At 55.9% G+C, this 22,868-nt stretch overlaps 1 protein-coding gene across 5 annotated transcripts in view; it reads left to right on the plus strand.

The window, feature by feature from the left end:
* DNMT3A (DNA methyltransferase 3 alpha) overlaps positions 1-22,664 on the plus strand; it is a 98,036-nt gene extending 75,372 nt beyond the window's left edge. For 3 of the 5 annotated variants that reach the window (XM_004745939.3, XM_045079301.1, XM_004745938.3), the window contains exons 7-23: positions 8,569-8,784; positions 9,048-9,206; positions 9,655-9,762; positions 10,007-10,163; positions 10,497-10,646; positions 10,753-10,797; positions 11,524-11,603; positions 12,146-12,258; positions 12,362-12,545; positions 12,771-12,855; positions 14,861-15,006; positions 15,707-15,797; positions 15,987-16,135; positions 17,214-17,299; positions 19,184-19,253; positions 20,056-20,174; positions 21,183-22,664. In XM_004745939.3, coding sequence (XP_004745996.1) covers positions 8,569-8,784; positions 9,048-9,206; positions 9,655-9,762; positions 10,007-10,163; positions 10,497-10,646; positions 10,753-10,797; positions 11,524-11,603; positions 12,146-12,258; positions 12,362-12,545; positions 12,771-12,855; positions 14,861-15,006; positions 15,707-15,797; positions 15,987-16,135; positions 17,214-17,299; positions 19,184-19,253; positions 20,056-20,174; positions 21,183-21,324 — 2,100 coding nt within the window. In that variant the 3' untranslated portion in view covers positions 21,325-22,664. Of the gene's footprint in view, positions 1-5,116; positions 5,234-8,568; positions 8,785-9,047; positions 9,207-9,654; positions 9,763-10,006; positions 10,164-10,496; positions 10,647-10,752; positions 10,798-11,523; positions 11,604-12,145; positions 12,259-12,361; positions 12,546-12,770; positions 12,856-14,860; positions 15,007-15,706; positions 15,798-15,986; positions 16,136-17,213; positions 17,300-19,183; positions 19,254-20,055; positions 20,175-21,182 lie in introns of those variants that run through there. The other 2 variants (XM_013052978.2, XR_006606516.1) reach the window with 2 other exon arrangements.
* The last annotated feature ends 204 nt before the right edge of the window (positions 22,665-22,868 follow it).

The following is a 22,868-nucleotide window of genomic DNA, read 5'->3' on the forward strand; positions in this document are numbered from 1 at the left end:
AGATGGGTTACTGAGGGACAAGGGGAACATTTGCCCCACTTAGAGCATTAGTGAGGAGCTGCCAGAAGGCAGAACATCTCTAGGTGGGAACCTTGGACCCCTGTCAACGTGAAGCCGCCCCCACCCCCCCAACTATGGCCTCTGCTCTCCAGGTGCAGGTCTGACACTCTCCTGCTTAGTTGCTCTCCCTGCGATTGGTCTCCCTAGCAACAAGTCCTGCTAACTCCTTGCTGTTGGCTCCGTGGCTATTTTTAGCTTCACTGCCAGCAGCCCAGTCCTGGTCATTTGCTTGCAACCTCCATATGGATTGCAGGGGAACAGGCAAACAAAGATTCCCCGGGCTCTTTGGAGGGGGGCCTAGGCATGGACCTCTTAGTACCTCTTAGAATTTTGCTCTGCAAAGTATCTGTCCCCAACTGGGAACTTGGGCAGTGGATTCTGGAGGAGGCTCCCAAGACCATGTTGAATCCCGTTCAGCAAACACTGTTTAAACCCCCCTACAAGGTGCAAGGAGGTCTAGTCCTCACTGCTTCCACCCGAAGCCGAGCGAGGTCCAGGCCCTGCCCTCTAGGAGTTTTAATCTTGTGGAGGAGAAAGATGAGTACACAATTGCCTTAGTGGGCAAATATTGGCAGGTGCTGAGAGAGGCTTACGAGGTGCTCTGGGAGTAAGGTGGAAGAGGGACAGGGTAATTGGGGGGAGGGGGGAGGTAAGGGGAGGGTCCAGAGCAGCACTGTCCCGGCAGAACTTTCTGCAACGATAAAAATGTTTTAAAATCTGTGCTGTCCAGAACAGTCGCCCCAGCCACATGTGGCCCTTGGGACACCCGGAAGGTGGGCCAGTGCAACTGAACTTTTAGTTTTATTTAATTTTAATTAATTGAAATAGCACATGCAGTGAGTCGTGACCCCGTTGGACAGTTTGGGTCTAAAGAAACTCCTGGTGGAGGTAACTGGTGAACTGGGTGGGGGAAGCTAGATGGGATTTGGGCTGGTGGGAGTTGAAGGGGAGGAGTGAGGAACAGCATGAGCAAAGGCACAGAGGCTGGGGAAGGGCATATTTGGGGAATAGCAAGTGGGTGGGCCCAGTGTGGGCCGCGTGATGTAAGCGCTATACAGATTGTGGGAGCCTTGAATGCCGCGTAGAGTGTTGTCTGTAATCAGCAGGTAGTCAGTGTCTCCTGCTCCCGTGGGAGGCTTTTGGGCTTGTAGGTGGGAGATCAGATCAGAATAGACATCCATTTTGACCTCATGGCTTGTTGTCTTGGATATAGCCTCCCTGGCCTTGGGATGGCTGGGAATGCACGTGTGGCCAAAAAAGTATGCCGGGCATCCTCGATGTGTGGCTTTGCAGATGGCTTCATAGGGATCATGGCTTCTCTGGTTTTGAGTAGAGGGACTCAGGCAGTTAAATATCCTGTTTCGTAGAGGCCACATCACCTCCCCGCTCCTTCCAGCACTGGATGTCATGTCAAAGCAGAACACCCAGCACAGCTGACATGGCAATCCCACCTTGACATGTGGGAACTCCTGCTGGGGTTGGAGGGGGGGGGGTGGGATGGGGGGGTGGTCGGCTCTCAGTTCCGTGAGCTGGAAAGTCAGATTAACCGCACTCACTGTGACCATGTTCTTCAGACACACAGGAATGTGACAGATACCATAATGTTAAATTTACCGATTTCTAACGGGACGGGTCCTCCTTGCCACACAGATCCTGCCGCTTGTCCTTTGGCCTTCGGGCAACTCAGTGGTATCAGAGTCACAGGAAGACGTTATTAAGATTAGAAGTTTGCTTGATGAATCCAGGGTCAGGGTGAAGAGTCAGGTGTCCTGAAATAAAGTAATTCATCAGGCCTGCTCTCTCCCTGTCAGGCAGGAAGGGTGCCCTCTCTTTAAGGTCACCCTCTCTTCGGGGCGTCCTGGATATTTCCTCTCCAACACTTCTTTTAGGCTCTTGACATCCACCAGATCTTCTTTTCATTGAGGAGTTCCCCCTTTTCAGCCTACTTTTACCACATTCCCAAGACCTTGCCTTGTTTTGCATGACTCTTCTACTTCTGGCTGACCATCTTTATCACAATCAAAAGACCTGTCTCAGGGCGCCTGGCTGGCCCGGTTGGAATTGATCTCGGGGTCGTTGAGTTCAAACCCCACTTTGGGTGTAGAGATTACCTAAATAAATAAGCAAACTTAGAAAAAAGATCTATCTCAGGAGCCAGCTCTAGAGGATTACTTTGGAAGGCCGAAGACATATGTGACCTGAGGATCCTTGAAGCCTGCCCTGGTTTTTTCCCTGACCTTTTGCTAAGGTCCCCTCTTGTTCTAACTCTGAGGTCTCTTCTGTTTGAGGGTCTTTCTCTGCCCACTGAGCATGAAGAAGACACGAATCTCTGAGTGACTCAGCATCATATGGAAGAGGGGGAAACCTTTCCTCTCTGCATGACTACAGGAGAGGGATGGTACCCGAGGTTGGCGAGGGGGCAACCTTGAGTTTGGGCTTTCTTTTGCTTAAGCTGGGAGCTGTGTAGGAGGAATAAGATTTGAGTTAATTTTAAAAGATAAGAGTAAGGAAGTTTGGCAGGTGGAGGGAAAGGCTACTTTATAAGCGGGCCAAGAGAAAGTGAAAATGATGGCGCTGGTCCATTCGGACACCTTGAGTCCTGGCTGCGTGCATAGACATCGCTGCTTGCTATCTGAAGAAGTCCCAATACCAAAGAGTTGTAGAGTCGAAGATATTATAGCCACGTGGTAATGGAGAAGGAAGTGTCATAGAGGAGATAGAGCGTGTTTAAAAAGAGCCAGCCAAACCAGATCAGAAACTTCATTTGAGAGAAGGCCTGTGTGTGTGTGTGTGGGGGGGGGGATGTTGGAGTGGCCTTGTTTACTGGCCCTGGATGCTGAGCAGACATCAGTGAGAGAAGCAGCAAAGCAAGTCCTATTGCATTCCTTAAAGGACAAGAGCAGGCAGGAGGTACAGATTCATGGTTTCTCATCTCTGCTTGGGGCCCTCCTGAAAAATTGTGCCAGAAACCTTGATGGGGTTGAAAGATGGGCTGGAGCAGAAGAGCCTGTGTTTTGTGGAATGGCTCCTTCTCCTGGCTGTATGGTTGCTGGGCCTCCGTCCAGCTTGGGAGAGGGAAGTTTGAACTTCCCGGGTATTATTTGGAGAAAGCCCTCTCTCTAGTTTGGCATCCTCCTCCCTCTTCAGGGCTTGCTTGCTCTGATGGCCCTTGGAAGAATGCTGAGCCCCAGGAGGGAAGGTGGGCTGTCCTTCCCAGCACATCTCTTGACCTCATTCTGTGGGCATGGCTTCCAGCTGGTATGTTCCCAGCTGACTATGGCTGGAAGCCAGGCACCTGGGGCATTATCTCTTTAAGAGATGCTGGTATCCCAGGGTCTGGGAGGGCAGATGTTATCACTTCTGTTTTGCAAATGAGAAAAACGGACCTCTTGGGGTTAAGTGACTTGTCAAGGTCATGGTGGTGGAACCAGAACCCAAGTCCAGATCTTCCAACAGGTGCTGCTGGCTAAAAGGCCCTCTGCTGCCCAGAGCGATTACGTTCAGTTCCTCTGCTCTTCTGATTCATCATGCAAACTGAAACCAGGTTGATCTTTCCAAAATACCCGTTCATCTGGTCTTCTCAGAAAGTCTGCTCTTTTTCTTCGCTGCTCTAGGATGCATCCATTGGCCTCCTTCTCAGCAGCCTTTAGCCGGAGTCCTACAGGGAGGTGGCAGGTGGAGGTGGGCAGATTTTACTCCCATTCCAGCCTTAGATCTCTTTATTTCCTTCCTTTCTTACCTCATTCCAAATCGGATTCATCTCTGCTGCGCACTGCCTTCCTTAGCCTCATTTTTCATTCCTATTAGCCATTTTTCTGGTGGCTTTCAAGCCAGCCAGGTCGGTGGGGCTTGGTATTTGTGGTATAGTTATCTTCACAGATGTTTTTCAGGGGCCTTTTTCTATCTCCCCAAGTGTAGTTGAATCTGTCAACTCCTTGAAGGCGGGGCCAAGACGGTCTGCTTCTGTGTGGGGTGTGGGTGGAGACTCCGTGTGTGTGTGTGTGTGTGTGTGTGTGTGTGTGCGCGCGCGCCTCCCTGCGGGGGAGGGACCTCTGCTCGGGAGGAGGGAACTCGAATTGGTTGAGGCTGCACCTGGGGGCTGCACCTGGAGGCTCCGGGAGAGGAAAGTCTTTCCTTTGAGCCGCAGATGGTTGTGCTCAGGGATGGGAAATTGCCGAACTTTTCGGGTGTGCCCTCCCCACCATCACCTTGCACACAGGAACATGGGACATTCAGCGCAGATGCTGAGCGCCTAGGGGACCCAGGGGTTTGGCCAGGAAGAGGTTTTCAAAGCCTGAACTCAAGCCACGCTTTTAAGGGACCCCTTTCTATCCACCTGTAGTATGAAGAGGACAGCCCTCTCCCCAGCAGTTCTCGTTCTGGAGCGCTCCCAATTTCTGCAGGCGCCTTCTGTCCGCCTCTGTGTGCTTTGAGTTTTCCCTCCAGCTTCCTGGGCCTCTACGCTCATCTGTAAGCTTTTTCTTGTTTTCTTTTATTTTCCTTTTTTTTTTTTTTTTTTTTTTTTTTGGTTGTGCTTCCGAGAGACTGACTTTTAACAACTTTCTCCTGGCTCTCCCAGGCCGTCCGCAACCTCCTCTCTTCTTTTGCCGGCGCTCCTGGCTCTCTCCGCGCTCCCGGCTTACCTCCGCCGCCGCAGAGCAGCCCCTTCCCTCCCGGTCCCCTTCCCTGCCTCTGCGGGCTCCCCGCCTCGCCCCACGGCGCCCCTCCGAGCTCTCGCAGAGTTGGGGAAGAGGGGGCGGGAGGGCCAGCCCGGAGGAGGAGGAGGGGGCGGCACCGCCTCCAGCCCGGCCGGGGCGGGGTCCTGGGAACGGGCGGAGGCCCAGCCGCGCCCCCAGGCCCTAGCGGCGGCCCGCGCCCCTCGGACGGGAGGAGAGGGGCTGGCCCACTGCCAGCGTCTGAGAGCCGGCCCCCTCCCCCGGCCCGCTTGCAGCCAACCAGGCACTCCAGCGGGGCCCACGTGACCTGGAGTTCTAGACAAAGAAAATGTTCAAGCCCTCCCCCCCACCTCCCCCCTCCCCCTCTCTCTGGCCCCCTCCGCCCCCAGCCCCATCGCCCCCATCCCCTCCCCCCAGACGGGCAGCTACTTACAGAGCTTCAGGGCCGGGGCTCACACCTGAGCCGGACCACAGAGGGGCTGCACCTGGCCTTATGGGTAGGTTCCTGGACGGAGCCCTGGGGAGACTGGGGGCGGGGAGGCGGCAGGGGCCGGTGGGAGGATCTCTGGGCCGCTGCAGCCCTCTGGATTTGAGAAGAGTCAAAGTATGCTTCCCTGGCCCGCAGGAGCTGGCTGCTCTGCCTGGCCTGAGTTCTGGAGATGCTGAGTTAGTGCTGTCCCACCCACTCCCTCCGCAGGAGCCCCAAACCCCACTCTTCCCAGCGCTCAGGTGGGACGTGACAGTGCAGAGCCCAGAGCAGCAGCCCCAGCGTGGGAGCCTGGGGCAGTAGTCATTGAAGGCTGAGGGGCAGGCTCTGGCCCCGCGGAGTTGGGAGCCCAGGAGTTGGGCTGCAGGCAGCGCCTCTCCCCAGCTGGCTGGCTGATGGGCTGTTGGCATTTCCTTGCCGACCTGTGCTGCTGGCTGGGGCACCAGTGCAGTCCTCGGGCCATGCCCACCTTGCAGTCTCTTGGGAGGGACCATTTCTTCTGTGGGTGTCCCTGGGAGCCAGCGGGCAGGCCTACAGAGAGAAGTGGTGCCGGCTGGGAGGGAGCAGTGGGACCCTGACAGGGGCCGGGGCCCATGAGCGGTTACCATGAGGGGCAGCCCGACGGTGGCCCCGGACAGCCTGGGATCCCCTGCGCCAGTGGGGAGTCCGCATGGGCGCCCAGACCTCTGACCTTTGGAACGGGAAGCAGAGGGAGGTGGAGGCGGGACAGCTGCCCAGGAAGACAGGACTGGTCGGGGAGGCCTTGCCTCTGCTAGTGTGGGGTTACCCTTGGCTTTCCCGGCTGGACAAACTCCAGACGAAGTGGCTTCCTTGAGCCGCGGTAGTTGGGGGCGGTAGGGTGTCTCCCTCGTCCTGCCCCACCTCTGGGCCGCTCTGGAGTAGGACCTTGGGAACTGGGGGTAGGAGCCTTTAGCCCAAATGCCAAAGCCCTGAGTTAACCCTTCTCTCTCCCATTGTTTGCCTGGGGAGGAGGGTTGGAGTGAGCGTGGAAAAAAGGCATTCCCACACTGCCCTCGGCAGACTATTCTAATGAGGCCCCTCCCCCACCCAGCCACCGTCTCTGCCACTTCTTCCCCTTTCCTCCTGCCTCCTGCTGCTAACCCACCCCCCCCTTCCTCCTTCCCCCACCCCTGCTGGCCTCGTCCCGATGGAGGCCCCCTTCCTCCTCCTCCTCCGCCTGCCACAACCCTGCTGGGTGCGTGTTCTCCTGCACCCAGTGGGTTGGGGGCGCTGAACAGCCGTCAGCAGCAGCATCTGACAAGCTGGGGGAAGTTGAGGGGGAAGAATAATGTTCAGGAACTTGCTGTGGAGGGGTTGAAAAGAGAGACAAAGAGGCTGTGGGGGAGTGAGGAGGGTGGCATCAGGCACGACTCCCTTCTAGACCCGGGGAGCCCGGCGCCCACCCGCTGCTGCTTGCGGTGCAGGTGACCTCACCTTTCCTCGGAAGGCCCCTCCCGCCCTCTGCCACCTGCACCTTGTTCTGGCCCCACGGGCCTCATCACCCCTGAAGGTCTTGGGGTCACTCATTGCAGCACCCTGGTCTAGATCAGTCACCCATGCCTGAATTTCAAGGAGGTGTGGTATTTCTCTGTGAGCAGACCGGGGGCTCCCGTAGGGCTGCCACAGCTGATTCTAGAAGAGGATGGGCTTGAGTGCACACCTAGGTGCATCTTCTTATGGGGGAGGGGGTGGTAGATGAATGATGGTAGGGAGGGAAGGGCAAAGTCCCAGCAGGTGAGAGAGGGGGCTTGCTTGGGAGGGGAGACAGTTGCTCTGCATTCTCCCCTGCTCTACCCCCACCCCTGCTGGCTTCCGGCTCCTTTTCCCAGCTGTTTGTGGGCTGGGGGCAAAGGATTCATGATCCCAGCTTAGAATGTGTTGAGTCAGGGAGAGAACTAGGATTTCCATCCTCAGTGTTGAAGGGCTCCACCAGAAGCAGGTTTGGTTGGTGGCCTGGAGGCTTGAGATGGAAACAAAAATGAATCTGCCACACAGTAGACCTTGGAGCTTTAACACAAAGGTTCTTGACCTGGCGCCCTCGGATCTGGGAGTCTGTGGGCGACTTTGGAGACCCCTTGGCGTTTTTGATACTTAACATATATCAGATTCTTAAACCAGTCAGAAAAGTTGAGTGGAAATCCTTCAGATGAAATGCTTTTTTAGGTCGAAGCACCTTGGAAGAGCGAGGATTGCTCTAGAATGTGCTGTTCCGTGAGTTGCCAAGCAAAGACAGGAACGCACATGCTTCCGTTTCTAGCTCAGAGTTCTTACACTCCGACTTATTTTCTGATGTTCTTGTTCAGTCTTGAGGGTGGGCTTGTATTCCCAGCTCTAAACTCTCTGGGGAAGCTTCTTGTTGAAAGGCATGTTGGAGATGGAAAGTTTTTCACTAAATGTGGTGGGAACAGGTGGAGAGCCTTAAAGTTTGAGTTCCCAGGTCCCTCAGATTCAGTCACTGGGGTGAAGTTAGGTTGAATGGTTCTCAGAGCTAAGGGTCAAGGATTTCATTCTCTTCTGTAGGGTGATGGGAATCCTGGAGCAGGTTTTGGGAAGGAAGAGCATGAGACAGTGAATGAATGGAGGCTGTCCAAAGGCGAGCATGATTGGGTTTGGGTTGTTAATTTATCAGTAGGGTGTCAGGGAGGACATGTGGCCCGTAGTGTGTTCTCAGCAAACCGTTGTTGAAAGAAAAAATGTATTGATGGATCAGAAAAGCGTGTGTAGAAAGAATGAGCGAATCTAATAACATACATTTGATATAATCTTAAGATTTTAGAATGGTGTGGGAGCAGGCAGGCTCTGACAGGGCTTGAGCAGAGGGGGACCCAGAGCAGTGATTTCATCATGTAGACATCACGACCAGACTGGATGTGTGGACTGGAAGCCAAGACCAGGAATAGAAGGGGTTGATTGCCCAGGAAAATTGTAAAAAGGACGAGAGGATCCAGTTCGTGATTGGGAAGTAAGGTAGCAGAGGACGGAGCCAAGATCTGTGGCCAAGCTAAGCCTCACGAGTACTATTTGGATAGACTCAGTCTTGCCGTGTCAGAGGGTGGGCAGCTGACAGAAGCTGCCCTAAGGAGGAAGCGTTCGTTCGTTGAGCGGCACAAGAGAAGGTTGGAAACCAGCCAAATGATTGGAGTTCACCGACCAACTTCAGATTTTCCCATTTTCCGTGGCAAGCCAGTTGATGAGCAAAGAACTCACCTCCTGTCATTGTCTCCAGACCACAGAGAGATGGAGGAGAGTCCCCCCCCCATGCTGCTGCCCCAGGGTCAAGTGACCTGGAGAGGTCAAGGTAACTTTTGTTCCTTATATCTCCAGGCTGAGAAGAAAGCCAAGGTGATCGCAGTAATGAATGCTGTGGAAGAAAACCAGGGCTCGGGCGAGTCTCAGAAGGTCGAGGAGGCCAGCCCTCCTGCCGTGCAGCAGCCCACCGACCCCGCCTCCCCCACAGTGGCCACCACACCTGAGCCCGTGGGGGCGGATGCGGGGGACAAGAACGCCACCAAAGCCGCGGATGATGAGCCGGAGTACGAGGTGAGCGGCTCACTGCTTCGCCCGCCTCGTCCAGCTCTTTCCTGGGTCCTTCCACTGCCAGCTCTGCCCGTCCTGCTGTCCTCTCTCCACCTGACCCCAGCCTCTTCGGCTCCCCAGTCTCGCTCTGTCTCAGTCGGTTCCGATGGAGCTCCCTCCTGGCTGTCCCGACCCTCAGATGCCCAGGGCTGGGGTTGCCACGGGGGGATCAGGGTGGCAGGGCCTCGTGACCGCCACGTAATGACTTCTGCTCCTTGGGGCTCCAGGACGGCCGGGGCTTTGGCATTGGGGAGCTGGTGTGGGGGAAACTTCGGGGCTTCTCCTGGTGGCCAGGCCGCATTGTGTCTTGGTGGATGACGGGCCGGAGCCGAGCAGCTGAAGGCACGCGCTGGGTCATGTGGTTTGGAGACGGCAAGTTCTCAGTGGTAAGTCGTGGGGTTTGGTGGTAGCCTCGGGGAGGGACGGGTCTGGGTCCCAGGGCCTGTGGTTTGGGGTTGGGGGACCTGGTCTGGAACTGGGGTGGAAGGACTGGGCTCTGCTCACCACCCCCCGCCCCCCGCCAGTCTCCACGTGGGATCAGAAGAAACCCTAGAGAGAAGTGGGCCACCCTGGGGGGTTCAGAGAGCTGGGGTGCCTGCCAAGCTATTGCATTCCAGGACGCTTTCTCCAAAACTCCTTTCCTGCTTGCGTTCTGGTCCTCTCCCACGTTTGGGTCAGACTCCTTTGAGCATCATGGAATTCTGTATCAATCCATCTGGTCCTTGAGGGCAGAGGCTGTCTCGATGCCCCAGTCCCTGCCCATTGCCAGGCACATGGTGGGGGCTTGACAGGTGTGGCAGGAGGAGAAAGCGAGGGCATTGGTGGTTCCTCCAGGTGTGTGTCGAGAAGCTGATGCCGCTAAGCTCCTTCTGCAGTGCTTTCCACCAGGCCACCTACAACAAGCAGCCCATGTACCGCAAAGCCATCTACGAAGTCCTACAGGTGAGCGCCCCTCTGGGTGGAGGGGGCTTGGGCAGCAGGGACTCCTAGCTGGTCTTGGAAGGTGGAGTGTAGCTGTTAGGCAGAGGGTCCACCCACCAGGCCCCAGGACTCCCTTTGTCCCCCATGTCCCCCCCACCCATGGCTCACCCCTTTCTGCACGCCCCTTCTCCCAGCTCTTGCCTCAGGCGGCCCTTGCTGCCCCCTAGCCTGTCCTCACAGCCTCCCTGCTGCGTGTTGCCTCCAGGTGGCCAGCAGCCGTGCAGGGAAGCTGTTCCCGGCCTGCCACGACAGCGACGAGAGCGACACTGCCAAGGCTGTTGAGGTGCAGAACAAACAGATGATCGAATGGGCTCTCGGAGGCTTCCAGCCCTCTGGCCCCAAGGGCCTGGAGCCACCCGAAGGTAAATACAGGTGCCCGGGCCAGCCTTCTGGGACCCCTGCCAGCCAGGCAGCTCCATGCCAGGGCTGGGAAGGCCCTGCTTGGAGAGCGCTGCCAGCTCTGTGGTTGAGAGGCTGAGGGGAGTGGCTACGGGTCTCCCTTTCCGTGGGGTCAGGGGTCAGGATAGGAGCGGGGCTGCCCTGGGACTCAGGATAAGCTCCTCCCCTTGGCTGGCTGGCACTGGAGAGCTGGGAGTTAAAACAAGTTGGGGGCCAGGCTGCACCCCTCTGTTGGCAGAATACAGGAGGGGAGGGAGCCAGTAACCGTGATCTCGTCACCTGCTCTCCCCATCCAGAAGAGAAGAACCCCTACAAAGAAGTTTACACAGACATGTGGGTCGAACCCGAGGCAGCTGCCTATGCCCCACCCCCACCCGCCAAAAAGCCCCGAAAGAGCACAACGGAGAAGCCGAAGGTCAAGGAGATAATTGACGAACGCACAAGAGGTAGTTGGCCTGGCCTTGCAGAGCGTGGCTGGCGAGGCTGGCGTTCAGAGGCGCGGGTGTGGCCCTCCCGGCCCCCTCTGATGCTGGGCTCTCCTCCCCTCTGCAGAGCGGCTGGTGTACGAGGTGCGGCAGAAGTGCCGGAACATCGAGGGTGAGTCCTGATGGCCACTGACTCCCTGGGAGGTCCGTGGTCTGTTGCCCCCAGGACAGGCAGGAGGCTCCTAGCGCGGGGCCTGGTGCAGAGTAGCCTAGGCACTTAGGAAAGTTCAAGCATCATGGGACATCTGTACCCAGTGAAGGCCTCTGTCCGGCCTGTCCCACCACCCCCATCATGCTTCACCCACACGGCTGTCTTCCTGGTGCTACCGTCTTACTTTCCTTTCAATGACACATGCTGGTCATCAGGGTTTGAGAACTCCGGTGGGTCAGAGAAGGGTGGCCTCTCTTGGATTTGTTTGAGCTTGTGACCTTTGGCCTTTTAGTCTTCCTCACCTGCTCTTACCCAGTGGTCCTTAGCGCATCTGAGGGCTGGCAGAGATGGGGGCAGGAGTGTAAGACTGAAGGACTGCCCAGGGACTGTCTGCAGAGGCAGCCAGGGTCCGAGCTTTCTTCTCATAGGCAGGTTCCTGTTCTCGATTATGCATTTCCCGGGTGGGCGGCATTGCTGCTCTGAGAGCTGGGTGGGCATCGCGGTTGGGGCCACGATGGTCCCCCTGTATCATGGGACACCCTCCTAGACGCCTGGCTGGCTCCTTGGGCTGCTGCTTCAGCACGTCCTTTTCTTGCAGCCTTTTTGGAGCGGAGCTTGGGCCCCAAGGTGGGAAGGGGCCCTTTGAAGACAGTCACCCTGTTTTCTCTCCTCCCCTTGGCTTTCCAGACATTTGCATCTCTTGTGGGAGCCTCAACGTCACCCTGGAACACCCTCTCTTTGTCGGAGGAATGTGCCAAAACTGTAAGGTAGGCCCCCGGCAGTCTGTGCCTTCGCCCCCTTTGAGGGGCTCACTGTCGCCTAGAGTAGCTGCTGTGATGACCCTGCGGTCCTCTCTGGACGCAGAGTCCTGATAAAATGGGCCCTTGGGCATTGAAGTGTTTGACTTGCTCTTATTTGTCCTTCCCAGAAAGATTCTGTCCCCCTCGAAAGCCCATTCTGTCACAGTGTCCCAGTCCCTCATGTGGGGCGGGGGTGGGGGGAGGACGGACTGACGGACGGGGGAATGGGCTGCCGCATCCTTGGGGTCCCAAGAGGAAAGCCCGGGGCTGCAGCGAGGGACAAGGGGGGTGCAGCTGCCTCCCTGACCTCGTTTGGGGGCTTCCCGATTCCGCGCACGCTCTGGGTCAGGACACCTGTCGGCCCCGCCCCACCCATGCGGCGCAGTAGGCTGCCGGCTCCCTTGTGCGAGGCCAGCTGTGGTTCCTAGGCGAGGGCCCTGCCTCCTTGGGGCTGGCCCGGCCATCTGCTGCTGCCTGGTGGTCTCTGACCCCCCCGCCCCGCCCCCCAGAACTGCTTCCTGGAGTGCGCGTACCAGTACGACGACGATGGCTACCAGTCCTACTGCACCATCTGCTGCGGGGGACGTGAGGTGCTTATGTGTGGGAACAACAACTGCTGCAGGTGAGGCCCCCCAACTCCCCGAAGCCCCTCCTCTCCTGAGCCCTGGGTCCCTCAGGGTCCGAGAGGGGCCCCCTCCCCACTGCTACACTGGGCTTTCTTCCAGGTGCTTCTGCGTGGAATGTGTGGACCTCCTGGTGGGGCCGGGCGCCGCACAGGCCGCCATCAAGGAGGACCCCTGGAACTGCTACATGTGCGGGCACAAGGGCACCTACGGGCTGCTGCGGCGGCGGGACGACTGGCCCTCGCGGCTCCAGATGTTCTTTGCCAACAACCACGACCAGGAATTCGTGAGTGCTGGGCCCGGGCTGCCTCTTCTTGCCCCGTACCTGTCGGAGCCCGAGGGTAGGCGCAGCCACCAGGAGGGCATGGGGGCCGGCTGGGGGGGAGGGGCCTGAGCTGCCTGCGGGGGGGTGCGGGTTCTCGGAGCTGGAGGGTCTGAAGCCGGAGCCGTCCTGGTGGGCTGGGAGGGCCAGCCGCAGGCGCTCACCTGGCCTGTTGTGCTCGCCACCTAGGACCCTCCGAAGGTGTACCCACCTGTCCCAGCCGAGAAGAGGAAGCCCATCCGGGTGCTGTCTCTATTTGACGGAATTGCTACAGGTGAGCACGAGGCCCCAGGAGATGCTGCCGTCCCCGTCCCGGGTGGGGGAGCTCCGCGTGTGTTTCACGCTGGCCAAACCAAATGATAGTTAACGGGACAGCCGTTGAAATAGTACTCCGCCGAGGAAACTTTCGTGTTGAGTGAGAAGTAAAATCCATGGTCAGCCACCGTGTCTGGCGGGGGGGCACGTGTCTTTGTGGGTGGCGGGGGAGGGCCGTCCCGTGTAGGACAGGGTGATCGTTAGAGATTACTGAAGACTTTGACAAAGCCTCGAAGGACAGACTCGGCAACCAGAACGAAAACATAGGCTACAGTGACTGTAAGTCATGGTAGGAAAACAAAATAAAACCAAAAAACGATCAGTGAGAGTCTGAAGAATAGTTAAATCGCCCGTAATCCTATCATGAGCGTTTTGGTGTGTATCCTTTTCTGTTTTTTTGCATGCATCTATGTATGTGTGTTTCTAGAATCCTACATAGATAGAAAAATAAAACGAGAGGATAGTAAAACTCAGTGTGTGGTAACTCGCTTTTTCATTTGCTGTCGTGACTTTCATGTTGACGCGGAACGGTGTCCTTTATTTGTAAATGTCGCATAGGGTTCCGCTGAGTGGAAGGTGCCATGATTTACGTAACTAACCCTCTGTCGGGTTGTTGACTGTTTTCTCTGTTACGATCAGCGCTGTGACAAGCATCCTCAGACACACGTCATTATACACGTAAACTGTTCTCTTGTAGGGAGAGCTGGGGCACTGGGTAGGAAGGTGGTTTCACGTGGTTCTTGACCTTGCCCGAGAGCCCTCCCGGAGAGCGCTCCTGACTCAGACCCAGCCTCCTGCCATGTGCCCAGGCCGATGGCTCCTCGGAGGGGAATAACCTTCCTCGGACAGGGTGTCTTCACAGGACCAGAGGGGGACAGGCTGTCAGGGGGCCCGGGCGGGGTGGCACCCCAGGCCAGTTGTTTATGTTCTGTGCTCAGCTCAGTGTTGATATTCTATAAACCCAGGGAAGTGAATTTACAGCCTTGGTTTCCCAGGCCAGAACCTCGAGGCCCTCTTAAACCACGCCACACCCTGAGAGGCTATAAAAACTCCTCAGTGGGGAGGTTGGTGGGAGGAGTGGAAGTGGTGGTGCTGAGCCCGGTTTCTTTTTTGTTTTTTTTTTAAGATTTTGTTTATTTATTTGACAGAGATCACAAGTAGGCAGAGAAGCAGGCGGGGATGGGGGGAAGGCTCCCTGCCAAGCAGAGAGCCAGATGCGGGACTCGATCCCAGGACCTTGGGATCATGACCTGAGCCGAAGGCAGAGGCTTTAACCCACTGAGCCACCCAGGCGCCCCTGAGCCCGGTTTCTCCAGAGGCTCTCAGGGTTCTCATTTCCTTGCCCGCAATCCAGCAAACATTTGAGAGGGTCGTGGTAAGGAAGTGAGTGTAGTTTGCTCAGGAGGAAACGGATGAGCTTTTCTGTTCTGAAGAGCATTTGCAACCTAAGACAAGGGCCAAATTAGCGTACAGTGTTCTGAGGAGTGGAAGAGAAATGCAAAGTGCTGGGGCCTTACAGAGGAGAGGGGTTGCTTGCAGGGGGCTGCAGGGGGCAGTGGGGGGTGCTGTTGGGGAAATCTTTATGGAGCCGGTGGTGGCATATATGTTGAGTCTTGGAGAATGGGGGGAATTGCAGCTGGAGGCCATGGGCGGGGGTGGGGTGAGGAAGGAGTGGTCTATGCAGGATGTAGGAGCAGCAAAGAAAAGGCCACCCCAAAAGTCACCTGCTGTTCTCTCTGGTTCTGGAAACCACCTACTGTCTGGTCTTGATGGCCTTCTAAGAAGATCAAAGTAGGCATCCAATAGGCTCCCGAAGGATCCTGCAGCTCACTGGGCAAGGTCGGGCTCAGGCCTGTTGCTGACCCACGTGTCCCCCTGGCCAGAGAGCCCCCTCCCCGTCCCCCAGCCAGACCAGGGTGCTGGGAAGGAGCCCCTGTGACCATGCCTTTCGCTGGCTGGCGCAGGGCTTCTGGTGCTGAAGGACTTGGGAATTCAGGTGGACCGCTACATCGCCTCCGAGGTGTGCGAGGACTCCATCACAGTGGGCATGGTGCGCCACCAGGGGAAGATCATGTACGTCGGGGACGTCCGCAGCGTCACACAGAAGCATGTATGTCCATGTCGTGGGGCCCATCCCACCCTCTCTGTGTCCCTCGCACTTGCTCCTGGGCGCAGCCACAGCCCCCTTGCCTTTTGCTTGTTGACTCTCTACCTTTGTCCTTTTCCCCAGTCTCTCCTCATCTGCCATATTCCTCCTCGTGTGGAGAGGAAAGGGGGCAGATTCCGAGAGGAACTGGGAGCTGGCCTCTGGAGGCTCCAGCTGCCCCCTGGCTATCTTCAGGGCCTTTGTAGCAGAGCCCTTTGGTTCCCATTTTTCTGATCCATTTGGCAACAAGTTTACCAGCCTCCAGGGGCATTTGGAGGGCGTTCAGATGGCCCAGATGGCCTGGCCAGAGTGCACGGAGCAGAGCGCCTTCCCAGCCAGCTGCCCGGCCAGGACCGTCTTCCCTTTAAGTGGCTGCCTTTCCTGTAGGGGGCACATGGTTTCCCTGCTGGCTTCAGAGATGATCCAATTGGATCCTTTCACTTTGTTTAAGAAACTGAGCTCAGAACGGCTCTGTGATTTGACCTGGTGCTGTGTGTGTGTGTGTTATGTACCTATGAATGGATACAGTGAACATACCAAGCCACTGGGTCGTCTCTCTCTGGTGCCAAAGTCCTTTTTTTGCCAAGTCCACAGATGATTTCCTTCTTCCTTTCTGCCTCCGTCCCCCGGACATCAGGTCATCCCCTTGCCTTTATCCTCCCAGATCCAGGAGTGGGGCCCGTTCGATCTGGTGATTGGGGGCAGCCCTTGCAATGACCTCTCCATCGTCAACCCTGCCCGGAAAGGACTCTACGGTAGGTGCTGCGCTCACCCCTCCGCCCTCTGAGCTGGTGCTTCCGCACGTAGGTTTCCTCCTTGGACACTTCTGCCCTGGGACAGCTACTCCCGACGGCCCTGCCCTCCCCCGCCCTCCCCGTGCCCGAGCCACACCACTGCCCCGTGCAGACAGCCCCCGCTGACGGCTTTCTCTTCCGACCTCTCAGAGGGCACTGGCCGGCTCTTCTTTGAGTTCTACCGCCTCCTGCATGATGCGCGGCCCAAGGAGGGAGATGACCGCCCCTTCTTCTGGCTCTTTGAGAATGTGGTGGCCATGGGCGTTAGTGACAAGAGGGACATCTCGCGATTTCTCGAGGTATAGCCAGCAACCTTGGTTTGACCAGCTCACTAATGGCTTCTGCCTTGGACTGCTGCTTTATCCCTGTCTCATCTGCATTGTGGAGCTGGGGACGTGACTTCTGCTTTGCCAGGGGCCTGTTCGGGAAGCCCGCGGGCCTCTCCGTTAGACAGGGAGGAAACACTGGTAGAGGCTGCCTCTGGAAAGAGCCTGTGGTCTGACTCTTAAGAGGTAGTGTGTGGGTGCAGGCCTCAGGTCTTCAAGGACTCGACTGTTCCCAATAGGGTGGGGTGCCAGTCTCCTACTAGAGTTTAGGGTTCTGAGTCGTGTTCCCCTGGGGGAAGCTTTGAGATGGCCACATCAGTTTTCCCCGACCAGAATGGCTTATTCTTTGCTCCCTGACACTGTGACAGATGCTCTGTGGCACCTGGAAAGTAAAAAACATGGCTTACCTGTTTTTATTCCCCCATAATGTGGGTCCTGTGTCCGTGCGGAGCTGGGTCGGAGCACAGAGAGAGAGTTTCGTGGTCAGGCGTTCTCAGGGTGGGTGGGCTGGGAGCTCGAGCCCATTCTCCAGGGTCTTGGGGGTCAGTAACACCTCGAGCTGGTGTTCTAAGTGCGAGCAAGTGTCTGTTTGGCTCATAATCTGGACATACAGTGAACACATCCACATGCACTGGAACTTTCTGGATCAGAGCCTCTGGGTGAGCTCGAGCTACGTTGTCCGATTAGGGTAGCCCTCAGCCAAATGCGGTATTTAAATTAACATTCAGACTCCTCAGTCTCCCAGGCCTCATTTCGAGTACTCATTAGCCCCCTGCATCTACTCCATGGAGCAGTGCAGACAGAACACCTGTCTGTCACCCCAGAATGTGCGGTTAGGCTGCAGTGGTCTAGAATGTTCTAACGAGAGCATGTGTAATGTGGCTGGGTCCCATTCTGGCTTTTCCTGGAGGCTTCAGGCTGTCCTACTGTGAGGCTTCCTGAGAAAGGAAGCAAGCGCTTTTGAGGCTGTAAGGCTCTGAACAAGCAAGATGTCCTGGCACCGTCTGCCCTTCCTCTCTCGCTCATCTCTCATCTTTCTCCTGTTCCGTAGTCCAACCCTGTGATGATTGATGCCAAAGAAGTGTCCGCTGCACACAGGGCCCGCTACTTCTGGGGGAACCTTCCTGGTATGAACAGGTTGGTGAGCGTGCCCGGGCCTGGGGTGGCAGCGGGTTGGCATCTACGGGCCGCTCAGCCCAAGGGGTAGGAGGTCACTGAGTGAGCCTCGGGGGCCCTCTCCCCTGCTCGCCGGCTTGCTGCTCTACCATGTTCTGTTTCCTTCCCTTTGCGGGAGAAGGGGAGTCGGGGTATAGAAAATATTTGCCTGAGAAACCAATGGCTAGCAGTTGAACTAGGAGACTCCCCACATTGTTGAGTCACATCGCCGGTTCTTGTGCCACTGGTGACTGATCTAGAGTCGTCTTGTCCTTAGCCTCCAGAGGTGAAACTCTGGAGGGTGGAGTCGGGATGGAGAAGAGTGGTGCCCACGGCTGGGCCACACCTGCTCTGTGCAGCTTCGACAGTTCTGCTCTGCTTAGTAGCCACGTACTTTGTGGCTTCAGGTCCTTTGTTCGGAGGATGGTCTTCATTTAGGTTCCGTGGGTAGAGATATTAATGTCCAGGAAGGAGGATAACTTCATTTCTTCAGTGTAGTATTTGGATTATAAAAAGGTCTATGAGGAGAAAGGAATAGTGGTTGAGACAGCAGTTCAGGAGCCGAGTGAGAGCTGCCCAGTCTGGATATCTGTTATGCAGGGAAATGTTTTCCAGAAGGTTCTAAGAGGGGATTATCAACCTTGTACCTGTAAATTCTTCCCCTCATGTACTCTGGCTTCAGTCTTCGCTCTCTCTGGGCCATTAGCATAAAATTGTAGGAACATCTTGAGTCTCATACCTGCTTTACAAAGCTGCCGTCTGTTGTGAAGGCTTATTGATGGGAAGGAGGCCTGTCCACGGGATGGCTGACCTGCAGACCGTTGTGTGTGCGCATGAACAGGGCGGAGGCTGGGGGCGTGCATTTTGGCCACGGGTCCCTGTGGGTCGCCACGTTGAGATGGTAGACTGCTGTGTGAAGTGTCAGAAAAGGTCAGCGCCAAAGATGACATTCCATGATCTGCTTCACCCTCTGAGAAGTGACACCTTCAGTGTCACACAATTGTAGTCTTCTGGGGACTGTGCAGAGGTTAAAGCCTTGTAAACCGTACAGTTAAGGTGCTTGCTTTGATGAGTTTCACCGTGTACACACCCATGCAGCCATCACTGTGGTCAAGATACAGAACAGTTGGTCACCCCCAAAGCTTGCTTTGTGACGGATACTTTTTTTTTTTAAAGATTTTATTTATTTATTTGACAGAAATCACAAGTAGATGGAGAGGCAGGCAGAGAGAGAGAGAGGGAAGCAGGCTCCCTGCTGAGCAGAGAGCCCAATGCGGGACTCGATCCCAGGACCCTGAGATCATGACCCAAGCCGAAGGCAGCGGCTTAACCCACTGAGCCACCCAGGCGCCCGGATACTTTTTTTTTTAAAGATTTTGTTTGTTAGCACATGGGTCCGGGGAAGGCAGAGAGAGAGGGACTAGCACACGCCCCACTCAGTGCCGACTCCCAAAGTGGGCCTCCATCCCAGGACCCTGAGATCGTCACCCTAGCCACCGTCAGCCCTTAACCAGCTGAGCCACCCAGGCGCCTCTGGGACAGATACTTCTAGAACTCAGTATATTTTATGACCGGCGAGAAGTCGTTGGGTTTTCCTTCTTCTGGGCTGGTGTTACCTGCTTATTTGTAGATTGAGACGCCGTGGAATTGACGTTTCGGGGCTAACGCTTGGACGGTCTGTGGAGGGCTGCAGTGTGTGTGCGTGTGTGTTCTGGGGAGTTTGAAGGGGGTTATGATGGGTGCGGCTGACAGTGGTACTCCCTTACCTCTCCGTGTGAGTCCTGCCGGCCGGGCCCACACTGCCGGCCACAGCCCCCCCCCCCCCGCCCCCGATCTCTGTCGTCACCTTCTCTTTCTGCCTCCTAGGCCATTGGCATCCACTGTGAACGATAAGCTGGAGCTGCAGGAGTGTCTGGAGCACGGCAGAATAGCCAAGGTCAGCCCCGGCGCCAGAGCCCTCTCTCGGCTGGGGGGTAGGGAGAAGGCCCGAGAGGGCAGGCCGAGCCCAAGCACTCTCCAGGCCTGTGTCCGCAGCGGGTGCGGAGAACACAGTTGAGGTGGCCCCGGGGTCGTGCACCCACTGGGCCAGAGGGGAGGGCCCAGGGGAGAACCTGGAGGGCAAGGAGAGCCAAATCAGAAATCCTTCCCGGTCTTCAGTCTGTCCTGGTTGAGCTTCTCCTGCCGGTCCCATGAGGAGCAGAGGCTTAAGAAGTCTTTGCCGAAGTCCCTGGATCTGCTAGGCCTTGTCAGTGTTTTGGCCACGCCCTCTTGCACCAACCTTCGGGGCGGCGCATTCTGCGATGTGGAAGCTACATTTCTTTCCGGAGAAATCTCCCGGAGCTTGTGTACCAGGCGTCGGGATCCGGGGCTGCAGGTGCCCCCAAGGGGTCTGTCGGGAGCCCCTCAGTAATTCGGCAGCCTTTTGCCTGCAAGTCGCTACACGATGTGCGAGAACCTGTTCTTAGAAGACTTAGGAAGTTCAGCGGCTCGAGCTGCTTCTTCTCAAGTCTTTGGCCTGTGAGACCGGACTAAGGGTGGCCGGGTGACCTCCGAGTGGGAAGAAGAGCAGGGCAGTGGGGTCTGCAGAGGCTCACGCCGGACCCTGAACCCCAGACACCTGTGTGGACCAGGCCTGGTCTGGGTTTGAGTCGCCGGTCCTGGCTTGTGCCTGGCGCATGTGGTGGACGCGTGGCCAGCAAGTGGGGGCTCATTCCTCTTTTCCTCTGCTCGTCTTCCAGTTCAGCAAAGTGAGGACCATTACTACGAGGTCGAACTCCATAAAGCAGGGCAAAGACCAGCATTTCCCCGTCTTCATGAATGAGAAAGAAGACATCTTATGGTGCACTGAAATGGAAAGGTAGTACCCGAGGCTGTGTGCTGGCCTCCTGGGGCGCGTGGCGCATGGCGGTTGCGGCCTCCAAGGGAGGGCTCGCTGCCCCTTCCATCCGGCCTCGTAGCTTCCGCGGATACCACGTGAGCAGTGGGTCTCCCCGAGCATTTCCCGGCAGGTTCCTGTGCATTGTAAGGCCGGGCCCAGGGTCAGAGGGGTCTAGGAGTGGATTTGGGGGGCCATGGCTCCCCGGGGGATCCCGCCAAGCTCCCAGGAAACAGTGCAGCTCCAGGAGCTTCCCCCACTCATGCTGCCCATTTTGGGGACTTCACAAACCGGGACTGCACAGCCTCACGCCCTGACTGGGTGCAAACCAGACCCACGGGCTAGACGGCCTGGCCTGCCAGTCGCCCCATGGAATGGCAGATTAGCCACAGTGACCCTTGACACAGGCGATCAGAGCCGCCAGAGGCCTGGAGCTCCTCTAGTCAGACAGGAGTTTGGCTCCTTCGTTGAGCTCTTGCTCCCATGGGAGAGGTCCTAGGGATTCGTGTTTATTATGGACAGACTTCGGGGACCTGCTGCACCCCCTCTCCAGCAGGGCATATCCCGGAGGCATCTCTCACCAAGGCCAACGTTGTTTCTTTTCTTCTTATTTTTAAATATCTTTTTTTTTTTTTTAAGATTTTACTTATTTGAGAGAGAGACCACAAGTCGGCAGAGAGGCAGGCAGAGAGAGATAGAGAGGGTGAAGCAGGGTCCCCGCTGAGCAGAGAGCCCGATGCGGGGCTCGATCCCAGGACCCTGAGATCATGACCTGAGTCGAAGGCAGAGGCTTAACCCACTGAGCCCCCCAGGCGCCCCCTGACTTCGTTTCTGTCACGTGGCCACTCCCGGGCAGCGGTTGGCTTCTCTCCCTTCAGATCCAAGGCACGTGGCAGGGTGCCCGAGTCATGGCTGGTGACCAGGACAGGAGACACAGCCGGAGGGCGCCCACCCGTGCTCACCCCCGCCCTTTCTGCCTTCTCTCCCCAGGGTGTTTGGCTTCCCTGTCCACTATACCGACGTCTCCAACATGAGCCGCTTGGCGAGGCAGAGACTGCTGGGCCGGTCGTGGAGTGTACCGGTCATTCGCCACCTCTTCGCTCCGCTGAAGGAATATTTTGCTTGTGTGTAAGGGACATGAGGGCAAACTGAGGTAGTGATACAAAGTTAAACAAACAAAACAAAACAAAACAAAAAAACCACAAAACACAACAAAACACCAACAACATGAGGATCGAGAGGAGTATCAGCACCCAGAAGAGAAAAAGGAATTTAAAACAAAAACCACAGAGGCGAAAGTACTGGAGGGCTTTGCCTTGCACAAAGGGTTGGACATCATCTCCTAATTTTTCAATGTTAACCTTCAGTCCTATTTAAAAAAACAAAACCAAGCTCCCTCCCTCCCGCCCCCACCCCTTTTTTTTGGGTCAAACCTTTTGTTTTCTACTCTTTTCAGAGGGGTTTTGTTTGTTTGGGTTTTTGTTTCTTGCTGTGACTGGAACAAGAGGGGTTTTGCAGCAAAAAAAAAAAAAAAAAAAAAAAAGAAAAAAAAAAATCAGTAACAAGAAATAGTAACAATACCGGGAGAGGAAGGATCGGAGAAAAGGAAAAAGGAAATTCTATAGAAAAATCTATATATTGGATTTTTTTTTAAACTATATATCTTTTTTTTTTCGTTGTTGTCTCTAGCCTGATCAGATAGGAGCACAAGCAGGGGACAGAAAACAGTGACACTCAGCGGCAGAATTCCCTCCCAGCCACTGAGCTGTCTTGCCAGCACCATTCCTGGTCCTGCAGAACAGAGCCCAACTAGCAGCAGGGAGACAGAACACACAAGACCCTTTTACACAGTATTTCAGGTGCCTACCATACAGGAAACCTTGAAGAAAATCAGTTTCTAGAAGCCGCTGTTACCTCTTGTTTACAGTTTATATATATATGATAGATAGGAGATATATATATAAAAGGTACTGTTAACTACTGTGCAACTCGAATTCATAATGGTGCTTTAAAACAGCGAGACGAGTAAAAACATCAGCTTCCACGTTGCCTTATGCGCAAAGGGTTTTAACCGAGGCTGGAGAGGGGAGGCAGCTTGAAGGTGAGCGGTTGCCGCCGTGGGCTTTCCCCCGGTACTGAGCAGGGCGGAGGGGGAGAAGCCGGGGCCGCGTTCTCCCGCTCCTCCCTGCCCACGGTGGGGGCGAGAGGAGCCGGCTCGGCCCGTGGAGAGCTGACAGTGGGATTCATCCAGGCTCATGCAATAACCTTGAGACGGTTTTGTTTTTTGTTTTTTGTTTTTTTTTCAAAAAGGAGACACCCTCGGTGAGATGGCAGGATAAGGGGTCTTCATTCCCAATCTCTCACATTAGCCGATTTGAGGGCTCCTTGTGGTGGGATCAGAAATAATCCAGAGTGTGGGCAAGCGACCGTTAAAACCCCACCTGGAGCAAATAAAAAAACATACAAAACGTACTGGTGCTTTCCTGTCTAAGTCGCCTTTTGTGTGTTCTTTTATGAGGCCCTCACCGTCCACCCTCTGTGCACAAGGCGGCCTCCGGCCCCTGGAATGTGATGTTTTTGGTCATCTCCAAAGGCTGCAGTTTTCTACTGGGAGGCTGATGACACCTTTGGTTCTAATTCTTCTTATGGTTCTGGTTATAATTATGTTCGTTTTTT

This window comes from Mustela putorius, unplaced genomic scaffold (assembly GCF_011764305.1).
Source record: "Mustela putorius furo isolate JIRA1106 unplaced genomic scaffold, ASM1176430v1.1 tig00000281_pilon_pilon_pilon, whole genome shotgun sequence".
Classification (NCBI taxonomy): Eukaryota; Metazoa; Chordata; class Mammalia; order Carnivora; family Mustelidae; genus Mustela; species Mustela putorius.